Raw genomic sequence first — 25,005 nt, 5'->3', positions numbered from 1 at the left:
CCACTTCTGAAAACCCTGCTGGCTGTTGGTGGAGATGAGTTCAGGACAGAAAAGTAAGTTATCTTCAAGGACATTAAGGCTGTTTTGGAAGCAAAGAAAATTACATTCATTGGAAACTTTAGGTTTCTTTATACAAGATTCAATACAATTAAATGCAACCCAGCTGACCCCTATAGTCAAATAATGGGAAAAAAAACGTTTAAAAGAGATTTTGTTTCAATGAAATGTGTACAATATGTATTTCAGTTGCATAGATCAGTGACTGTACATTTTAATAATTATGGGAATCATTATACAATTTATAAGGGATCCGGCACCGACCTAGAGCGAGAACCCTATTTTATCTGCAGGAGTTTTTAGGGCCCGAGCACTGACCCCAGAGCAATGACCCTATTGGAATGCAAGGAATTATCATTCAGTGTTTTTCTTTGCAAAAATGAATCACTTATTTGGGGGCCTCAACTTACACGAAAACTCACCAAATGCTTTGTATAAAGTTTAGTGCGTGAAATTTACTTTGAGGTATATTGAGGTAAATTGGCTAAGTGGTGCCCCCTTAAAATAAAATGAAAAAAGCCAACTATAACAGCTTTTTCAGGCTTCACATTTTACACAAGACCAAGGCAAGTCTATTATTGCCATGGTATTATATCTTCAGGAAGTTCACCAACAATTTGTGAATGTCAAAATAAAGTGTAATTGTTCTCCATTTACAGGGTACCTATTTCAACGCACCTGCCCTAGGGCGTTCATCTGAACAATTCAAGTTTTGTATCAGCTGATTGTTGACAAGTTGACAATTCAAAGTTGTCACACAATGTTTCACCCGAGGGTGTGACCGTGGTGTGGTGTCAAAGGTTGATGTTGTTTTTGGTATTGTGTAGAAAAAATTAGAATGCTTTTAACTTTACTATGCAGTGTCATCACCAAAAAATTCATACTTAGCATGGAGCCTGCCCTGAAAACATCCATCTTTGAAATGTTTAAATGAGTCACAGCGCCAGCTGTTGACAGCAAGATCAAAGGCCTGAATCAAAAGCTTTTGCCTTACGGAAATTCGCCATCAAACAGGAAGCAGTTATTTTAGGGGTGTTACTTTGGTCGTATACACACGAAACTTCGCCTCAGTCAGGACCACTTTGTCAAAATGGATACTTTGATGCAATTATCTGTATTTGGCAGTATGGCTCTAAGGGATCTCCCTGGTTTTTCCTGTGCTTATGTGGAAAGCATTAAGCAGGAACAGTACACATTTGCGCACACAAAGAAACCTATAAAGCAGGGAGATGAGCAGCAAACACCCCCCCAGGAGCAAGCCTCAATGACAAGCATGACATTGATTAAGTCAGAATAGCATAAACGAAGCAGCAGGGGAGGAGGAGGGTTGCAAATGCGGCATGCAGAGGGAGCAAAGAAGCATATGCTTGCTAGAGCAGTTTAATTAAGGTGGTGTAAAAACTCTTTGGCCAATAGGATGCTTTCAGCAGATCAGCTTGCGTGAGATCAGCTGACGCAATCTCTGGCACAATATTAGAGCGTGACTCTGTGGCCTGCCTGAACTAACGCTATGCTCCATTTTATCACACTGGGAAAGTAAAACTTTTTAGTTTCGTAAAAAAGTGTAAGTGGCGCATCAGAATCACGCTACCTACTGGGGAGAAGCAGCACTATATCTCAAACACAAATTTGACAGCTATTATCAGGTTTGGCCTCTAAAAAAAAGTCACATAAGAACAACTAACTGTAACCATAGCGCTACAATAGCTACAGTAAGTATTACCTCCTATATACCATATCAGATTATCTTAAAATTTCACGTGAATGGAATCAGTCCTTCGCTGATTGCATCTACCCCAATACAATTTTAACATCATTAAAGCATTACTCCTGGGAATAGTCGGTACTACATCTCATATAAAATATGAAATAAGCACCAAATTACAGGTATCAGAGTCCTTCATTGAATAGCTGCAGTGTGAGTGCAAAGACCTCTTTGTGTTTATCTTTTTTTTATTTTTATGCTTACCAGATTCAGGACAATGGCGAGATCACAAGAGAACAGAGAAGAGTTCATCAAGTCTGTTGTCAAACTACTAAGACCACTGAATTTTGATGGGCTAAACCTGGACTGGAGGTACCCAGCTGAAGAGGACAAACAGAGATTCACAGAGCTTTGCAAGGTCAGATCCCTAATATGTTGTCCAGGACTTGGCATTTTCAGAAATAAATCATACTGTAAATGCCATGCATGACAATAAAAGTCATTTAACTGAGAATGATAATCATGCTTCTGTGTTGTATAGGAGCTCAAAACCGCCTTTGTGGATGAAGGAACTTCAAGTAACCAGGAAAGATTAATCCTCTCAGCATCTGTCTCTGCTGAGAGGTCAACCATCGATGCCAGCTATGATGTGGAACAAATTGCCATGTAAAACAATTTTAAAGAAATCTCTGCCATATAAAAAAAAAAAAAACTGCTGTTCTGATTTAGTAAAGGTGATTTCCTCTTAATTTATCAGGCACCTGGATTTCATCAATGTGATGACGTTTGACTTCCACGGCCCCTGGGAAAATGTCACAGCACATCACAGCCCCTTATTCCAGGGATCCCAAGACACTGGAGATGCTATCTACTCAAACACTGTAAACACAGGAGTTTATTTTTTGTACTGATTTGTTTTCAAACATGTACCTGTGTCCTTTATCGTTTGATAATTGGTTTTCACTTCTTAGGCCTCTGCCTTAGAGCACTGGAGGGACCAGGGAGCACCAAAAGAAAAACTGAACATGGGGATTGCAGCTTATGCACGAGCTTTTTCCCTGTCCTCGAATTCAAGTGCTGTTGGTGCACCAGCCAGTGGTCCTGGTGAGGAAGGCTGTTACACCGGTGAAGAAGGATTCTGGGCCTCTTATGAGGTATTACTGCATAGTTTCAATATAACAGTTTATAATAATGGTCTTATTATTTGATAACAGTTTAGTCTGTATGTTGTCTGCCAGATATATCTTTTTGTAATTACCATGACTTTAATTAGATCTAAATAACAAATGTGAATCTTCTTTTTAGACTTGCCTTTATCTAGATGGGGTACAAAGCCATCTTATTTCTGATCAGAAAGTTCCATATGCCACAACAGAAAATCAGTGGGTTGGATTTGACGACACAACCAGCATAAGTACAAAGGTAATCATTTGTGTGTAACACATAATGCACACATTTTGGTTACATTGGGTTTTTTTTCATTCAGGCTGTTATAATGTTGTCTTTCTCATACTCTCAGATCAATTACCTCAAAGCAAACAACTTTGGAGGAGCTTTTGTTTGGTCTCTGGACCTGGATGACTTAAGTGGACAGTTCTGTAAACAGGGCAAGGGCCCATTCATTAGCCAACTGCATAATCTGCTTGTACCAGGTAAGCAAAATGTCATTTTTTTTTACAGAAAGGAAGTTTCAACATTTATTAGTTCAAAGACCATAAACAATACAACATTCTATAGCCCACTCTTGTATACTTATATAACATTTTAAGCAGAGTACATATCTTGTTCAGCTTTTAAAAACCAAGGAATCTCAGAAGTCCTACACATTCCATGTTTCCCACAGAATAACACAATACCTGGGTGGTGAAGTTCTGGAGGGGGGGTACAGGGGATAAACATAATTTTTTTCTTCACTCTATCTTAGGTACATGAAATTTCCCTGCCAAACAAAACATCTCTCTCTCTCTCTCTCTCTCTCTCTCTCTCTCTCTCCCTCTCTCTCTCATGTGATTCCGATCTCTTGGTTTTGGGAACATAAGGTCCACAGGCACACCTATAAATGACTGTAAATTGAAAAGTAAAGGGTGGAAATGTACATGGGCAGCAAGAAATATACTTGGGCGGCCTGCTGCCTACTGTCTGTCATATCATAACAGGATGGTCACGAAAGGGTTAAAATCGATTAACACAATATATGACCCTGTATTTCTTTTAGGTTTCTCTGACACATCTACAACTACCCCTTCAAAAACTCTACCTATTACAATGACAGCTACCCCTACTAAAACATCTCAACACCCTCCAGAAACCACAACTCCCCCTTTTACAAACACAGCTGCACCTACTGCAACCACAGCTGCCCCTATTACAACCACAGCTTCCCCTACAACCACCACACCTGCCCCTACAATAACAACATCAGCACCTACTAAAACAAAAGCTGCACCGACTAAAACCACACTATTACCGACTATGACCACAGCTGCCCCTACGAAAACCACACCAGCATCTACTAAAGACACAGCTTCTACTACTACAAACACACCTGTCCCTACAACAAAAACTGCACCTACTACAACTGCCCTGACGACAACCAGACCTGCCAATAGAAAAACAACAACAGCTACACCAACGACAACCACAGCAGCACCTATTACTAACAAAGCTGGCCCTACGACAAAGGCAGCTAACCCTACAACAACCACAGCAGCAGCACCTACTGCAACCTCAGCTGTCCCTACAACAACCACAGCAGCACCTACTGCAACCTCAGCTGTCCCTACAACAACCACAGCAGCACCTACTGCAACCTCAGCTGTCCCTACAACAAACACAGCAGCACCGATAACAACAACAGCTGCCCCAACAACGACCATAGCTGCACCTTCTCCAACCACAGCTACCCCTACAACAACAGTAGCCCCTACTACAAAAGTAGCCCCTACTGCAACCACAGAAGCCCCTACGACAACCACAGCTGCCCCTACTACAACCACAGCTGCCCCAACAACAACCAAAGCAGAACCCACTACAACTGCCCTTACGACCACCACAGCTGTCCCAACAACCACACCTGCTCCTACTACAACCAAACCTGCTCTTACTACAACCACAGCTGCTCCTACAACAACAGTAACCCCTACTACAGCTGCACCTACTACAACCACAGCAGCACCTACTACAACAACAGCTGTCCCAACAACAACCACAACAGCACCTACGACAACCACAAGTGTCCCTCGAACAAAAACCACAGCAGCACCTACTACAACCAAAGATGCACCTACGACTACCACAGGGGCAACTACTACAACCACAGATGCTTCTATTACAACCACAGCTGTCCCTACAACAACCACAGCAGCACCAACAACAACAGCTGCACCTACAACAACCACAGCAGCACCTACTACAACTGCCCCTACGTCCACCACAGCAGCCCCTACTACCGCTGCTTCTACGACAACAACAGCAGCAACTACTACAACCACAGCTGCCCCTAAAACAACAGTAGCGCCTACTGCAGCTGCACCTACAACAACCACAGTTTCTCCTACAACAACAACAGCTGCACCAACTACAACCACAGCTGCACCTATGACAACCACAGCTGTCCCTACGACAACAACAGCAGCACCTACTACAACTGCCCCTACGACCACCACAGCAGCTCCTACTACAGCTGCTCCTACTACAACCACAGCAGCACCTACGACAACCACAGCTGCTCCTACAACAACCACAGCTGCTCCTACAACAACCACAGCTGCCCCTACAACAACCACTGCTGCTCCTACTACAACCACAGCGGTCCCTCCAACAACAACAACAGCAGCACCTACTACAACCACAGCTGCCCATACAACAACCACAGCTTCACCTACTAAAACCACAACTGCCCCAACGACAACCACAGCTGCGCCAACGACAACCACAGCTGCCCCTACCACAACCACAGCTGCACCTACGACAACCACAGCTGCACCCACTACAACCACAGCTGTCCCTACAACAACCACAGCAGCACCTACGACAACCACAGCTGCACCAACAACAACAACAGCTGCACCCACTACAACCACAGCTGCTCCTACTACAACCACAGCAGCACCTACGACAACCAATGCTGTTCCTACAACAACCACTGCTGTTCCTACTACAACCACAGCTGTCCCTACAACAACAACAACAGCAGCAGCAACTACTACAACCACAGCTGCTCCTACAACAACCACAGCTGTCCCTACAACAACAGCAGCACCTACTACAACTGCCCCAACAACAACCACTGCTGCTCCTACTACAACCACAGCTGTCCCGACAACAACAACAACAGCAGCATCTACTACAACTGCCCCAACGACAACCACAGCTGCCCCAACGACAACCACAGCTGCCCCTACCACAACCACAGCTGCACCTACGACAACCACAACTGCACCCACTACAACCACAGCTGTCCCTACAACAACAACAGCAGCATCTACAACAACAACAGCTGCACCTACTACAACCACAGCTGCACCTACGACAACCACAGCTGCTCCTACGACAACCACAGCTGCTCCTACAACAACCACAGCTGCTCCTACTACAACCACAGCTGCCCCTACAACAACCACTGCTGCTCCTACTACAACCACAGCTGTCCCTACAACAACAACAACAGCAGCACCTACAACAACCACAGCTGCTCCTACTACAAGAACAACAGCAGCACCTACAACGACAACAGCTGCACCTACTACAACCACAGCTGCACCTACGATAACCACAGCTGCTCCTACTACAACCACAGCTGTCCCGACAACAACAGCAGCACCTACAACAACCACAGCTGCACCTACAACAACAACAGCTGCACCTACTACAACCACAGCTGTCCCTACGACAACCACAGCAGCACCTACTGCAACTGCCCCTACTACCACTACAGCAGCCCCTACTACAGCTGCTCCTACTACAACCACAGCAGCACCTACGACAACCACTGCTGCTCCTACAACAACCACTGCTGCTCCTACTACAACCACAGCTGTCCCTACAACAACAATAGCAGCACCCAGTACAACCACAGCTGCCCCTAAAACAACCACAGCTTCACCTACTACAACCACAGCTGCCCCAACGACAACCACAGCTGCCCCACCGACAACCACAGCTGCCCCTACCACAACCACAGCTGCACCTACAACAACCACAGCTGCACCCACTATAACCACAGCTGTCCCTACAACAACAACAACAGCAGCACCTACAACAACAACCGCTGCACCTACAACAACAACAGCTGCTCCTACTACAAGCACAGCTGCACCCACGACAACCACAGCTGCTCCTACAACAACCACAGCTGCTCCTACAACAACCACAGCTGCTCCTACTACAACCACAGCTGCCCCTACAATAACCACAGCTGCTCCTACTACAACAACAACAGCAGCACCTACAACAACAACAGCTGCACGTACTACAACCACAGCTGCACCTACGACAACAACAGCTGCTCCTACTACAACCACAGCTGTCCCTACAACAACAACAGCAGCACCTACAACAACCACAGCTGCACCTACAACAACAACAGCTGCACCTACTACAACCACAGCTGTCCCTACGACAACCACAGCAGCACATACTACAACTGCCCCTACGACCACCACAGCAGCCCCTACTACAGCTGCTCCTACTACAACCACAGCAGCACCTACGACAACCACAGCTGCTCCTACAACAACCACAGCTGCTTCTACTACAACCACAGCTGCCCCTACAACAACCACAGCTGTCCCTACAACAACTACAGCTGCTCCTACTACAACAACAACAGCAGCACCTACAACAACAACAGCAGCACCTACAACAACCACAGCTGCCCCAACGACAACCACAGCTGCCCCTACCACAACCACAGCTGCACCTACGACAACCACAGCTGCACCCACTACAACCACAGCTGTCCCTACAACAACCACAGCAGTACCTACGACAACCACAGCTGCTCCTACGACAACCACAGCTGCCCCAACGACAACCACAGCTGTCCCTACGACAACTCCCCCTACGACCACCACAGCAGCCCCTACTACAGCTGCTCCTACTACAACCACAGCAGCACCTACGACAACCACAGCTGCTCCTACAACAACCACAGCTGCTTCTACAACAACCACAGCTGCCCCTACAACAACCACTGCTTCTCCTACTACAACCACAGCTGTCCCTACAACAACAACAGCAGCACCTACAACAGCAACAGCTGCTCCTGCAACAACCACAGCTGCTCCTACTACAACCACAGCAGCACCTACGACAACCACAGCTGCTCCTACAACAACCACAGCTGCTTCTACTACAACCACAGCTGCCCCTACAACAACCACTGCTTCTCCTACTACAACCACAGCTGTCCCTACAACAACAACAGCAGCACCTACAACAACAACAGCTGCTCCTGCAACAACCACAGCTGCTCCTACTACAACCACAGCTGCTCCTACAACAACCACAGCAGCACCTTCAACAACCACAGCTGCTCCTACTACAACAACAACAGCAGCTCCTACAACAACAACAGCTGCACCTACAACAACAACAGCAGCACCTACAACAACAACAGCTGCATCTACTACAACCACAGCTGCACCTACGACAACCACAGCTGCTCCTACTACAACCACAGCTGTCCCTACAACAACAACAGCAGCACCTACTACAACCACAGCTGCCCCTACAACAACCACAGCTTCACCTACTACAACCACAGCTGCCCCAACGACAACCACAGCTGCCCCAACGACAACCACAGCTGCCCCTACCACAACCACAGCTGCACCTACGACAACCACAGCTGCACCCACTACAACCACAGCTGTCCCTACAACAACAAAAACAGCTGCACCTACAACAAAAACAGCTGCACCTACTACAACCACAGCTGAACCTACGACAACCACAGCTGCTCCTACTACAACCACAGCTGTCCCTACAACAACAGCAGCACCTACAACAACCACAGCTGCACCTACAACAACAACAGCAGCCCCTACTACAGCTGCTCCTACTACAACCACAGCAGCACCTACGACAACCACAGCTGCTCCTACAACAACCACAGCTGCTCCTACAACAACCACAGCTGCTCCTACTACAACCACAGCTGCCCCTACAACAACCACTGCAGCACCTACTACAACCACAGCTGCCCCTACAACAACCACAGGTTCTCCTACTACAACCACAGCTACCCCAAGGACAACCACAGCTGCTCCAACGACAACCACAGCTGCCCCTACCACAACCACAGCTGCACCTACGACAACCACAGCTGCACCCACTACAACCACAGCTGTCCCTACAAAAACCACAGCAGCACCTACGACAACCACAGCTGCTCCTACAACAACCACAGCTGCTCCTACAACAACCACAGCTACCCCTACAACAACCACAGCAGCACCTACGACAACCACAGCTGCTCCTGCAACAACCACAGCTGCTCCCAGTACAACCACAGCTGCTCCTACAACAACAACAGCAGCACCTACAACAACAACAGCTGCATCTACTACAACCACAGCTGCACCTACGACAACCACAGCTGCTCCTACTACAACCACAGCTGGCCCTACAACAACAACAGCAGCACCTACAACAACAACAGCTGCTCCTGCAACAACCACAGCTGCTCCTACTACAACCACAGCTGCTCCTACAACAACCACAGCAGCACCTACAACAACCACAGCTGCTCCTACTACAACAACAACAGCAGCTCCTACAACAACAACAGCTGCACCTACAACAACAACAGCAGCACCTACAACAACAACAGCTGCATCTACTACAACCACAGCTGCACCTACGACAACCACAGCTGCTCCTACTACAACCACAGCTGTCCCTACAACAACTACAGCAGCACCTACTACAACTGCCCCTACGACCACCACAGCAGCCCCTACTACAGCTGCTCCTACTACAACCACAGCAGCACCTACGACAACCACAACAGCACCGACTACAACCACAGCTGTCCCTACAACAACAACAGCAGCACCTACTACAACCACAGCTGCCCCTACAACAACCACAGCTTCACCTACTACAACCACAGCTGCCCCAACGACAACCACAGCTGCACCTACTACAACCACAGCTGCCCCAACGACAACCACAGCTGCCCCTACCACAACCACAGCTGCACCTACGACAACCACAGCTGCACCCACTACAACCACAGCTGTCCCTACAACAACAAAAACAGCTGCACCTACAACAAAAACAGCTGCACCTACTACAACCACAGCTGAACCTACGACAACCACAGCTGCTCCTACTACAACCACAGCTGTCCCTACAACAACAGCAGCACCTACAACAACCACAGCTGCACCTACAACAACAACAGCAGCCCCTACTACAGCTGCTCCTACTACAACCACAGCAGCACCTACGACAACCACAGCTGCTCCTACAACAACCACAGCTGCTCCTACAACAACCACAGCTGCTCCTACTACAACCACAGCTGCCCCTACAACAACCACTGCAGCACCTACTACAACCACAGCTGCCCCTACAACAACCACAGGTTCTCCTACTACAACCACAGCTACCCCAACGACAACCACAGCTGCTCCAACGACAACCACAGCTGCCCCTACCACAACCACAGCTGCACCTACGACAACCACAGCTGCACCCACTACAACCACAGCTGTCCCTACAAAAACCACAGCAGCACCTACGACAACCACAGCTGCTCCTACAACAACCACAGCTGCTCCTACAACAACCACAGCTACCCCTACAACAACCACAGCAGCACCTACGACAACCACAGCTGCTCCTGCAACAACCACAGCTGCTCCCAGTACAACCACAGCTGCTCCTACAACAACAACAGCAGCACCTACAACAACAACAGCTGCATCTACTACAACCACAGCTGCACCTACGACAACCACAGCTGCTCCTACTACAACCACAGCTGGCCCTACAACAACAACAGCAGCTCCTACAACAACAACAGCTGCACCTACAACAACAACAGCAGCACCTACAACAACAACAGCTGCATCTACTACAACCACAGCTGCACCTACGACAACCACAGCTGCTCCTACTACAACCACAGCTGTCCCTACAACAACTACAGCAGCACCTACTACAACTGCCCCTACGACCACCACAGCAGCCCCTACTACAGCTGCTCCTACTACAACCACAGCAGCACCTACGACAACCACAACAGCACCGACTACAACCACAGCTGTCCCTACAACAACAACAGCAGCACCTACTACAACCACAGCTGCCCCTACAACAACCACAGCTTCACCTACTACAACCACAGCTGCCCCAACGACAACCACAGCTGCACCTACTACAACCACAGCTGCCCCAACGACAACCACAGCTGCCCCTACCACAACCACAGCTGCACCTACGACAACCACAGCTGCACCCACTACAACCACAGCTGTCCCTACAACAACAAAAACAGCTGCACCTACAACAAAAACAGCTGCACCTACTACAACCACAGCTGAACCTACGACAACCACAGCTGCTCCTACTACAACCACAGCTGTCCCTACAACAACAGCAGCACCTACAACAACCACAGCTGCACCTACAACAACAACAGCAGCCCCTACTACAGCTGCTCCTACTACAACCACAGCAGCACCTACGACAACCACAGCTGCTCCTACAACAACCACAGCTGCTCCTACAACAACCACAGCTGCTCCTACTACAACCACAGCTGCCCCTACAACAACCACTGCAGCACCTACTACAACCACAGCTGCCCCTACAACAACCACAGGTTCTCCTACTACAACCACAGCTACCCCAACGACAACCACAGCTGCTCCAACGACAACCACAGCTGCCCCTACCACAACCACAGCTGCACCTACGACAACCACAGCTGCACCCACTACAACCACAGCTGTCCCTACAAAAACCACAGCAGCACCTACGACAACCACAGCTGCTCCTACAACAACCACAGCTGCTCCTACAACAACCACAGCTACCCCTACAACAACCACAGCAGCACCTACGACAACCACAGCTGCTCCTGCAACAACCACAGCTGCTCCCAGTACAACCACAGCTGCTCCTACAACAACAACAGCAGCACCTACAACAACAACAGCTGCATCTACTACAACCACAGCTGCACCTACGACAACCACAGCTGCTCCTACTACAACCACAGCTGGCCCTACAACAACAACAGCAGCACCTACAACAACAACAGCTGCTCCTGCAACAACCACAGCTGCTCCTACTACAACCACAGCTGCTCCTACAACAACCACAGCAGCACCTACAACAACCACAGCTGCTCCTACTACAACAACAACAGCAGCTCCTACAACAACAACAGCTGCACCTACAACAACAACAGCAGCACCTACAACAACAACAGCTGCATCTACTACAACCACAGCTGCACCTACGACAACCACAGCTGCTCCTACTACAACCACAGCTGTCCCTACAACAACTACAGCAGCACCTACTACAACTGCCCCTACGACCACCACAGCAGCCCCTACTACAGCTGCTCCTACTACAACCACAGCAGCACCTACGACAACCACAACAGCACCGACTACAACCACAGCTGTCCCTACAACAACAACAGCAGCACCTACTACAACCACAGCTGCCCCTACAACAACCACAGCTTCACCTACTACAACCACAGCTGCCCCAACGACAACCACAGCTGCACCTACTACAACCACAGCTGCCCCAACGACAACCACAGCTGCCCCTACCACAACCACAGCTGCACCTACGACAACCACAGCTGCACCCACTACAACCACAGCTGTCCCTACAACAACAAAAACAGCTGCACCTACAACAAAAACAGCTGCACCTACTACAACCACAGCTGAACCTACGACAACCACAGCTGCTCCTACTACAACCACAGCTGTCCCTACAACAACAGCAGCACCTACAACAACCACAGCTGCACCTACAACAACAACAGCAGCCCCTACTACAGCTGCTCCTACTACAACCACAGCAGCACCTACGACAACCACAGCTGCTCCTACAACAACCACAGCTGCTCCTACAACAACCACAGCTGCTCCTACTACAACCACAGCTGCCCCTACAACAACCACTGCAGCACCTACTACAACCACAGCTGCCCCTACAACAACCACAGGTTCTCCTACTACAACCACAGCTACCCCAACGACAACCACAGCTGCTCCAACGACAACCACAGCTGCCCCTACCACAACCACAGCTGCACCTACGACAACCACAGCTGCACCCACTACAACCACAGCTGTCCCTACAAAAACCACAGCAGCACCTACGACAACCACAGCTGCTCCTACAACAACCACAGCTGCTCCTACAACAACCACAGCTACCCCTACAACAACCACAGCAGCACCTACGACAACCACAGCTGCTCCTGCAACAACCACAGCTGCTCCCAGTACAACCACAGCTGCTCCTACAACAACAACAGCAGCACCTACAACAACAACAGCTGCATCTACTACAACCACAGCTGCACCTACGACAACCACAGCTGCTCCTACTACAACCACAGCTGGCCCTACAACAACAACAGCAGCACCTACAACAACAACAGCTGCTCCTGCAACAACCACAGCTGCTCCTACTACAACCACAGCTGCTCCTACAACAACCACAGCAGCACCTACAACAACCACAGCTGCTCCTACTACAACAACAACAGCTGCTACTACTACAACAACAACAGCAGCACCTACAACAACAACAGCTTCATCTACTACAACCACAGCTGCACCTACGACAACCACAGCTGCTCCTACTACAACCACAGCTGTCCCTACAACAACAACAACAGCAGCACCTACAACAACCACAGCTGCACCTACAACAACAACAGCTGCACCTACTACAACCACAGCTGTCCCTACGACAACCAAAGCAGCACCTACTACAACTGCCCCTACGACCACCACAGCAGCCATTACTACAGCTGCTTCTACTACAACCACAGCAGCACCTACGACAGCCACAGCTGCTCCTACAACAACCACAGCTGCTTCTACTACAACCACAGCTGCCCCTACAACAACCACTGCTTCTCCTACTACAACCACAGCTGTCCCTACAACAATAACAGCAGCACCTACAACAACAACAGCTGCACCTACAACAACAACAGCTGCACCTACTACAACCACAGCTGCTCCTACTACAACCACAGCTGCCCCTACAACAACCACAGCTGCCCCAACGACAACCACAGCTACCCCTACCACAACCACGGCTGCACCCACTACAACCACAGCTGTCCCTACAACAACCACAGCAGCACCTACGACAACCACAGGTGCTCCTACAACAACCACAGCTGCTCCAACTACAACCACAGCTGCCCCTACAACAACCACAGCAGAACCTACGACAAAAACAGCAGCACCTACAACAACCACAGCTGCACCTACAACAGCAGCTGCCCCAACGACAACCACAGCTGTCCCTACGATAACCACAGCAGCACCTACTACAACTGCCCCTACGACCACCACAGCAGCCCCTACTACAGCTGCTCCTACTACAACCACAGCAGCACCTACGACAACCACAGCTGCTCCTACAACAACCACAGCTGCTTCTACTACAACCACAGCTGCCCCTAAAACAACCACTGCTTCTCCTACTACAACCATAGCTGTCCCTACAACAACAGCAGCACCTACAACAACAACAGCTGCTCCTGCAACAACCACAGCTGCTCCTACTACAACCACAGCTGCTCCTACAACAACCACAGCAGCACCTTCAACAACCACAGCTGCTCCTACTACAACAACAACAGCAGCACCTACAACAACAACAGCTGCACCTACAACAACAACAGCAGCACCTACAACAACAACAGCTGCTCCTACTACAACCACAGCTGTCCCTACAACAACAACAGCAGCACCTAAAACAACCACAGCTGCACCTACGACAACCACAGCTGCACCCAGTACAACCACAGCTGTCCCTACAACAACCACAGCAGCACCTACGACAACTACAGCTGCTCCTACAACAACCACAGCTTCTCCTACTACAACCACAGCTGCACCTACAACAACTACAGCAGAACCTACGACAACCACAGCTGCTCCTACAACAACCACAGCTGCTCCTACTACAACCACAGCTGCTCCTACGACAACCACAGCAGCACCTACTACAACCACAGCTGTCCCTACAACAACCACAGCTTCACCTACTACAACCACAGCTGCCCCAACGACAGCCACAGCTGCCCCAACGACAACCACAGCTGCCCCTACCACAACCACAGCTGCACCTACGACAACCACAGCTGCACCCACTACAACCACAGCTGTCCCTACAACAACAACAACAGCTGCACCTACAACTAAAACAGCTGCACCTACTACAACCACAGCTGCACCTACGACAACCACAGCTGCTCCTACTACAGCCACAGCTGTCCCTACAACAACAGCAGCACCTACAACAACCACAGCTGCACCTACAACAACGACAGCAGCCCCTACTACAGCTGCTCCTACTACAACCACAGCAGCACCTACGACAACCACAGCTGCTCCTACAACAACCACAGATGCTCCTACAACAACCACAGCTGCTCCTACTACAACCACAGCTGCCCCTACAACAACCACTGCAGCACCTACTACAACCACAGCTGCCCCTACAACAACCACAGCTTCTCCTACTACAACCACAGCTGTCCCAACGACAACCACAGCTGCTCCAACGACAACCACAGCTGCCCCTACCACAACCACAGCTGCACCTACAACAACAACAGCAGCACCTACCACAACCACAGCTGCACCTACGACAACCACAGCTGCACAAACTACAACCACAGCTGTCCCTACAAAAACCACAGCAGCACCTACGACAACCACAGCTGCTCCTACAACAACCACAGCTGCTCCTACAACAACCACAGCTGCCCCTACAACAACAACCACAGCAGCACCTACGACAACCACAGCTGCTCCTGCAACAACCACAACTGCTCCCAGTACAACCACAGCTGCTCCTACAACAACCACAGCTGCTCCTACAACAACCACAGCAGCACCTACAACAACCACAGCTGCTCCTACTACAACAACAACAACAGCAGCACCTACAACACCAACAGCTGCACCTACAACAACAACAGCAGCACCTACAACAACAACAGCTGCACCTAGAACAACAACAGCTGCACCTACTACAACCACAGCTGTGCCTACGACAACCACAGCAGCACCTACTACAACTGCCCCTACGACCACCACAGCAGCCCCTACTACAGCTGCTCCTACTACAACCACAGCAGCACCTACGACAACCACAGCTGCTCCTACAACAACCACAGCTGCTTCTACTAAAACCACAGCTGCCCCTACAACAACCACTGCTTCTCCTACTACAACCACAGCTGTCCCTACAACAACAACAGCAGCACCTACAACAACAACAGCTGCTCCTGCAACAACCACAGCTGCTCCTACTACAACCACAGCTGCTCCTACAACAACCACAGCAGCACCTACAACAACCACAGCTGCTCCTACTACAACAACAACAGCAGCACCTACAACAACAACAGCTGCACCTACAACAACAACAGCAGCACCTACAACAACAACAGCTGCATCTACTACAACCACAGCTGCACCTACGACAACCACAGCTGCTCCTACTACAACCACAGCTGCCCCTACAACAACCACTGCTTCTCCTACTACAACCACAGCTGTCCCTACAACAACAACAGCTGCACCTACTACAACCACAGCTGCTCCTACTACAACCACAGCTGCCCCTACAACAACCACAGCTGCCCCAACGACAACCACAGCTACCCCTACCACAACCACAGCTGCACCTACGACAACCACAGCTGCACCCACTACAACCACAGCTGTCCCTACAACAACCACAGCAGCACCTACGACAACCACAGCTGCTCCTACAACAACCACAGCTGCACCTACAACAACAGCTGCCCCAACGACAACCACAGCTGTCCCTACGATAACCACAGCAGCACCTACTACAACTGCCCCTACGACCACCACAGCATCCCCTACTACAGCTGCTCCTACTACAACCACAGCAGCACCTACGACAACCACAGCTGCTCCTACAACAACCACAGCTGCTTCTACTACAACCACAGCTGCCCCTACAACAACCACTGCTTCTCCTACTACAACCACAGCTGTCCCTACAACGACAACAGCAGCACCTACAACAACAACAGCTGCTCCTGCAACAACCACAGCTGCTCCTACTACAACCACAGCAGCACCTACGACAACCACAGCTGCCCCTACTACAACCACAGCTGCACCCACTACAACCACAGCTGTCCCTACAACAACCACAGCAGTACCTACGACAACCACAGCTGCACGTACAACAACCACAGCTGCCCCAACGACAACCACAGCTGTCCCTACAACAACCACAGCAGTACCTACGACAACCACAGCTGCACGTACAACAACCACAGCTGCCCCAACGACAACCACAGCTGTCCCTACAACAACCACAGCAGCACCTACTACAACTGCCCCTACGACCACCACAACAGCCCCTACTACAGCTGCTCCTACTACAACCACAGGAGCACCTACGACAACCACAGCTGCTCCTACAACAACCACAGCTGCTCCTACAACAACCACAGCTGCTCCTACAACAACCACAGCTGCCCCTACTACAACCACAGCTGCCCCAACAACAACCACAACTGCCCCTACAACAACAGCTGCACCTACTACAACCACAGCTGCACCTACAACAACCACAGCTGCTCCTACAACAACCACAGCTGCTCCTACGACAACCACAGCTGCTCCTACAACAACCACAGCTGCTCCTACTACAACCACAGCTGCTCCTACAACAACCACAACAGCACCGACTACAACCACAGCTGTCCCTACAACAACAACAGCAGCACCTACTACAACCACAGCTGCCCCTACAACAACCACAGCTTCACCTACTACAACCACAGCTTCCCCAACGACAACCACAGCTGCCCCAACGACAACCACAGCTGCACCTACGACAACCACAGCTGCACCCACTACAACCACAGCTGTCCCTACAACAACAACAACAGCAGCACCTACAACAACAACAGCTGCACCTACTACAACCAAAGCTGCTCCTACTACAACCACAGCTGCCCCTACAACAACCACAGCTCCCCCAACGACAACCACAGCTGCTCCTACAACAACCACAGCTGCTCCTACTACAACCACAGCTGCCCCTACAACAACCACAGCAGAACCTACGACAACCACAGCTGCTCCTACAACAACCACAGCTGCTCCTACTACAACCACAGCTGCTCCTACGACAACAGTAGCCCCTACTACAGCTGCACCTACAACAACCACAGCTGCTCCTACAACAACCACAACAGCACCGACTACAACCACAGCTGTCCCTACAACAACAACAGCAGCACCTACTACAACCACAGCTGCCCCTACAACAACCATAGCTTCACCTACTACAACCACAGCTGCCCCAACGACAACCACAGCTGCACCTACGACAACCACAGCTTCACCCACTACAACCACAGCTGTCCCTACAACAACAACAACAGCAGCACCTACAACAACAACCGCTGAACCTACTACAACCACAGCTGCACCTACGACAACCACAGCTGCTCCTACTACAACCACAGCTGTCCCTACAACAACAACAGCAGCACCTACAACAACAACAGCTGCACCTACTGCAACCACAGCTGCACCTACAACAACCACAGCTGCTCCTACAACAACCACAGCTGCTCCTACAACAACCACAGCTGCTCCTACAACAACCACAGCTGCCCCTACTACAACCACAGCTGCACCCACTACAACCACAGCTGTCCCTACAACAACAACAACAGCAGCACCTACAACAACAACAACAGCTGCACCTACTACAACCACAGCTGCTCCTACTACAACCACAGCTGCCCCTACAACAACCACAGCAGAACCTACGACAACCACAGCTGTCCCTACAACAACAACCACAGCTGCTCCTACTACAACCACAGCTGTCCCTACAACAACAACAGCAGCACCTACAACAACAACAGCTGCACCTACTACAACCACAGCTGCACCTACGACAACCACAGCTGCTCCTACTACAACCACAGCTGCCCCTACTACAACCACAGCTGCCCCAACAACAACCACAACTGCCCCTACAACGACAGCTGCACCTACAACAACAACAGCTGCACCTACTACAACCACAGCTGCTCCTACAACAACCACAGCTGCTCCTACAACAACCACAACAGCACCGACTACAACCACAGCTGTCCCTACAACAACAACAGCAGCACCTACTACAACCACAGCTGCCCCTACAACAACCACAGCTTCACCTACGACAACTACAGCTGCACCCACTACAACCACAGCTGTCCCTACAACAACAACAACAGCAGCACCTACAACAACAACAGCTGCACCTACTACAAACACAGCTGCTCCTACTACAACCACAGCTGCCCCTACAACAACCACAGCTCCCCCAACGACAACCACAGCTGCTCCTACAACAACCACAGCTGCTCCTACTACAACCACAGCTGCCCCTACAACAACCACAGCAGAACCTACGACAACCACAGCTGCTCCTACAACAACCACAGCTGCTCCTACTACAACCACAGCTGCTCCTACGACAACCACAGCAGCACCTACTACAACCACAGCTGCCCCTACAACAACAGTAGCCCCTACTACAGCTGCACCTACAACAACCACAGCTGCTCCTACAACAACCACAACAGCACCGACTACAACCACAGCTGTCCCTACAACAACAACAGCAGCACCTACTACAACCACAGCTGCCCCTACAACAACCACAGCTTCACCTACTACAACCACAGCTGCCCCAACGACAACCACAGCTGCACCTACGACAAACACAGCTGCACCCACTACAACCACAGCTGTCCCTACAACAACAACAACAGCAGCACCTACAACAACAACCGCTGCACCTACTACAACCACAGCTGCACCTACGACAACCACAGCTGTCCCTACAACAACAACAGCAGCACCTACAACAACAACAGCTGCACCTACTACAACCACAGCTGCACCTACAACAACCACAGCTGCTCCTACAACAACCACAGCTGCTCCTACAACAACCACAGCTGCTCCTACAACAACCACAGCTGCCCCTACTACAACCACAGCTGCACCCACTACAACCACAGCTGTCCCTACAACAACAACAACAGCAGCACCTACAACAACAACAGCTGCACCTACTACAACCACAGCTGCTCCTACTACAACCACAGCTGCCCCTACAACAACCACAGCTGCCCCAACGACAACCACAGCTGCTCCTACAACAACCACAGCTGCTCCTACTACAACCACAGCTGCCCCTACAACAACCACAGCAGAACCTACGACAACCACAGCTGCTCCTACAACAACCACAGCTGCTCCTACTACAACCACAGCTGCTCCTACGACAACCACAGCAGCACCTACTACAACCACAGCTGCCCCTACAACAACAGTAGCCCCTACTACAGCTGCACCTACAACAACCACAGCTGCTCCTACAACAACCACAACAGCACCGACTACAACCACAGCTGTCCCTACAACAACAACAGCAGCACCTACTACAACCACAGCTGCCCCTACAACAACCACAGCTTCACCTACTACAACCACAGCTGCCCCAACGACAACCACAGCTGCACCTACGACAAACACAGCTGCACCCACTACAACCACAGCTGTCCCTACAACAACAACAACAGCAGCACCTACAACAACAACCGCTGCACCTACTACAACCACAGCTGCACCTACGACAACCACAGCTGTCCCTACAACAACAACAACAACAGCAGCACCTACAACAACAACAGCTGCACCTACTACAACCACAGCTGCACCTACAACAACCACAGCTGCTCCTACAACAACCACAGCTGCTCCTACAACAACCACAGCTGCTCCTACAACAACCACAGCTGCCCCTACTACAACCACAGCTGCACCCACTACAACCACAGCTGTCCCTACAACAACAACAACAGCAGCACCTACAACAACAACAGCTGCACCTACTACAACCACAGCTGCTCCTACTACAACCACAGCTGCCCCTACAACAACCACAGCTGCCCCAACGACAACCACAGCTGCTCCTACAACAACCACAGCTGCTCCTACTACAACCACAGCTGCCCCTACAACAACCACAGCAGAACCTACGACAACCACAGCTGCTCCTACAACAACCACAGCTGCTCCTACGACAACCACAGCAGCACCTACTACAACCACAGCTGCCCCTACAACAACAGTAGCCCCTACTACAGCTGCACCTACAACAACCACAGCTTCTCCTACAACAACCACAACAGCACCGACTACAACCACAGCTGTCCCTACAACAACAACAGCAGCACCTACTACAACCACAGCTGCCCCTACAACAACCAGAGCTTCACCTACTACAACCACAGCTGCCCCAACGACAACCACAGCTGCACCTACGACAACCACAGCTGCACCCACTACAACCACAGCTGTCCCTACAACAACAACAACAGCAGCACCTACAACAACAACCGCTGCACCTACTACAACCACAGCTGCACCTACGACAACCACAGCTGCTCCTACTACAACCACAGCTGTCCCTACAACAACAACAGCAGCACCTACAACAACAACAGCTGCACCTACTACAACCACAGCTGCACCTACAACAACCACAGCTGCTCCTACAACAACCACAGCTGCTCCTACAACAACCACAGCTGCTCCTACAACAACCACAGCTGCCCCTACTACAACCACAGCTGCCCCAACAACAACCACAACTGCCCCTACAACAACAGCTGCACCTACTACAACCACAGCTGCACCTACAACAACCACAGCTGCTCCTACAACAACCACAGCTGCTCCTACGACAACCACAGCTGCTCCTACAACAACCACAGCTGCTCCTACTACAACCACAGCTGCTCCTACGACAACCACAGCAGCACCTAGTACAACCACAGCTGCCCCTACAACAACAGTAGCCCCTACTACAGCTGCACCTACAACAACCACAGCTGCTCCTACAACAACCACAACAGCACCGACTACAACCACAGCTGTCCCTACAACAACAACAGCAGCACCTACTACAACCACAGCTGCCCCTACAACAACCACAGCTTCACCTACTACAACCACAGCTGCCCCAACGACAACCACAGCTGCCCCAACGACAACCAAAGCTGCACCTACGACAACCACAGCTGCACCCACTACAACCACAGCTGTCCCTACAACAACAACAACAACAGCAGCACCTACAACAACAACCGCTGCACCTACTACAACCACAGCTGCACCTACGACAACCACAGCTGCTCCTACTACAACCACAGCTGTCCCTACAACAACAACAGCAGCACCTACAACAACAACAGCTGCACCTACTAAAACCACAGCTGCACCTACGACAACCACAGCTGCTCCTACTACAACCACAGCTGCCCCTACTACAACCACAGCTGCCCCAACAACAACCACAACTGCCCCTACAACGACAGCTGCACCTACTACAACCACAGCTGCACCTACAACAACCACAGCTGCTCCTACAACAACCACAGCTGCTCCTACAACAACCACAGCTGCCCCTACTACAACCACAGCTGCCCCAACAACAACCACAACTGCCCCTACAACAACAGCTGCACCTACTACAACGACAGCTGCTCCTACAACAACCACAGCTGCTCCTACAACAACCACAGCTGCTCCTACAACAACCACAGCAGAACCTACGACAACCACAGCTGCTCCTACAACAACCACAGCTGCTTCTACTACAACCACAGCTGCTCCTACGACAACCACAGCAGCACCTACTACAACCACAGCTGCCCCTACAACAACAGTAGCCCCTACTACAGCTGCCCCTACAACAACCACAGCTTCACCTACTACAACCACAGCTGCCCCAACGACAACCACAGCTGCACCTACGACAACCACAGCTGCACCCACTACAACCACAGCTGTCCCTACAACAACAACAACAGCAGCACCTACAACAACAACCGCTGCACTTACTACAACCACAGCTGCACCTACAACAACCACAGCTGCTCCTACAACAACCACAGCTGCTCCTACAACAACCACAGCTGCTCCTACAACAACCACAGCTGCCCCTACTACAACCACAGCTGCACCCACTACAACCACAGCTGTCCCTACAACAACAACAACAACAGCAGCACCTACAACAACAACAGCTGCACCTACAACAACCACAGCTGCTCCTACTACAACCACAGCTGCTCCTACGACAACCACAGCAGCACCTACTACAACCACAGCTGCCCCTACAACAACAGTAGCCCCTACTACAGCTGCACCTACAACAACCACAGCTGCTCCTACTACAACCACAGCTGTCCCTACAACAACAACAGCAGCACCTACTACAACCACAGCTGCCCCTACAACAACCAGAGCTTCACCTACTACAACCACAGCTGCCCCAACGACAACCACAGCTGCCCCAACGACAACCACAGCTGCACCTACGACAACCACAGCTGCACCCACTACAACCACAGCTGTCCCTACAACAACAACAACAGCAGCACCTACAACAACAACCGCTGCACCTACTAAAACCACAGCTGCACCTACGACAACCACAGCTGCTCCTACTACAACCACAGCTGTCCCTACAACAACAACAGCAGCACCTACAACAACAACAGCTGCACCTACTACAACCACAGCTGCACCTACGACAACCACAGCTGCTCCTACTACAACCACAGCTGCCCCTACTACAACCACAGCTGCCCCAACAACAACCACAACTGCCCCTACAACGACAGCTGCACCTACAACAACAACAGCTGCACCTACTACAACCACAGCTGCACCTACAACAACCACAGCTGCTCCTACAACAACCACAGCTGCCCCTACTACAACCACAGCTGCACCCACTACAACCACAGTTGTCCCTACAACAACAACAACAGCAGCACCTACAACAACAACAGCTGCACCTACAACAACCACAGCTGCTCCTACAACAACCACAGCTGCTCCTACAACAACCACAGCTGCTCCTACAACAACCACAGCTGCTCCTACTACAACCACAGCTGCTCCTACGACAACCACAGCAGCACCTACTACAACCACAGCTGCCCCTACAACAACAGTAGCCCCTACTACAGCTGCACCTACAACAACCACAGCTGCTGCTACAACAACCACAACAGCACCGACTACAACCACAGCTGTCCCTACAACAACAACAGCAGCACCTACTACAACCACAGCTGCCCCTACAACAACCAGAGCTTCACCTACTACAACCACAGCTGCCCCAACGACAACCACAGCTGCCCCAACGACAACCACAGCTGCACCTACGACAACCACAGCTGCACCCACTACAACCACAGCTGTCCCTACAACAACAACAACAGCAGCACCTACAACAACAACCGCTGCACCTACTAAAACCACAGCTGCACCTACGACAACCACAGCTGCTCCTACTACAACCACAGCTGTCCCTACAACAACAACAGCAGCACCTACAACAACAACAGCTGCACCTACTACAACCACAGCTGCACCTACGACAACCACAGCTGCTCCTACTACAACCACAGCTGCCCCTACTACAACCACAGCTGCCCCAACAACAACCACAACTGCCCCTACAACGACAGCTGCACCTACAACAACAACAGCTGCACCTACTACAACCACAGCTGCACCTACAACAACCACAGCTGCTCCTACAACAACCACAGCTGCCCCTACTACAACCACAGCTGCACCCACTACAACCACAGTTGTCCCTACAACAACAACAACAGCAGCACCTACAACAACAACAGCTGCACCTACAACAACCACAGCTGCTCCTACAACAACCACAGCTGCTCCTACAACAACCACAGCTGCTCCTACAACAACCACAGCTGCTCCTACTACAACCACAGCTGCTCCTACGACAACCACAGCAGCACCTACTACAACCACAGCTGCCCCTACAACAACAGTAGCCCCTACTACAGCTGCACCTACAACAACCACAGCTGCTGCTACAACAACCACAACAGCACC

General features: G+C 50.6%; 1 protein-coding gene across 1 annotated transcript; it reads left to right on the top strand.

Annotated features, from left to right (window-relative positions):
• Nucleotides 1-3,758, top strand: LOC306834629 (chitinase-3-like protein 1). The gene is made up of 7 exons (XM_079360672.1): nt 1-53; nt 2,030-2,180; nt 2,304-2,428; nt 2,520-2,643; nt 2,734-2,916; nt 3,068-3,184; nt 3,282-3,758. Exons 2-7 carry the CDS (start codon nt 2,040-2,042, stop codon nt 3,528-3,530), a joined length of 939 nt encoding a protein of 312 aa, XP_079216798.1. The 5' UTR covers nt 1-53; nt 2,030-2,039; the 3' UTR covers nt 3,531-3,758.
• Nucleotides 3,759-25,005: the final 21,247 nt, after the last annotated feature.

This window comes from Symphodus melops (assembly GCF_947650265.1).
Source record: "Symphodus melops genome assembly, chromosome: 13".
Classification (NCBI taxonomy): Eukaryota; Metazoa; Chordata; class Actinopteri; order Labriformes; family Labridae; genus Symphodus; species Symphodus melops.
The sequence above is the reverse complement of the archived record's forward strand: the minus strand, read 5'-3'. Positions and strand labels throughout refer to the sequence as shown.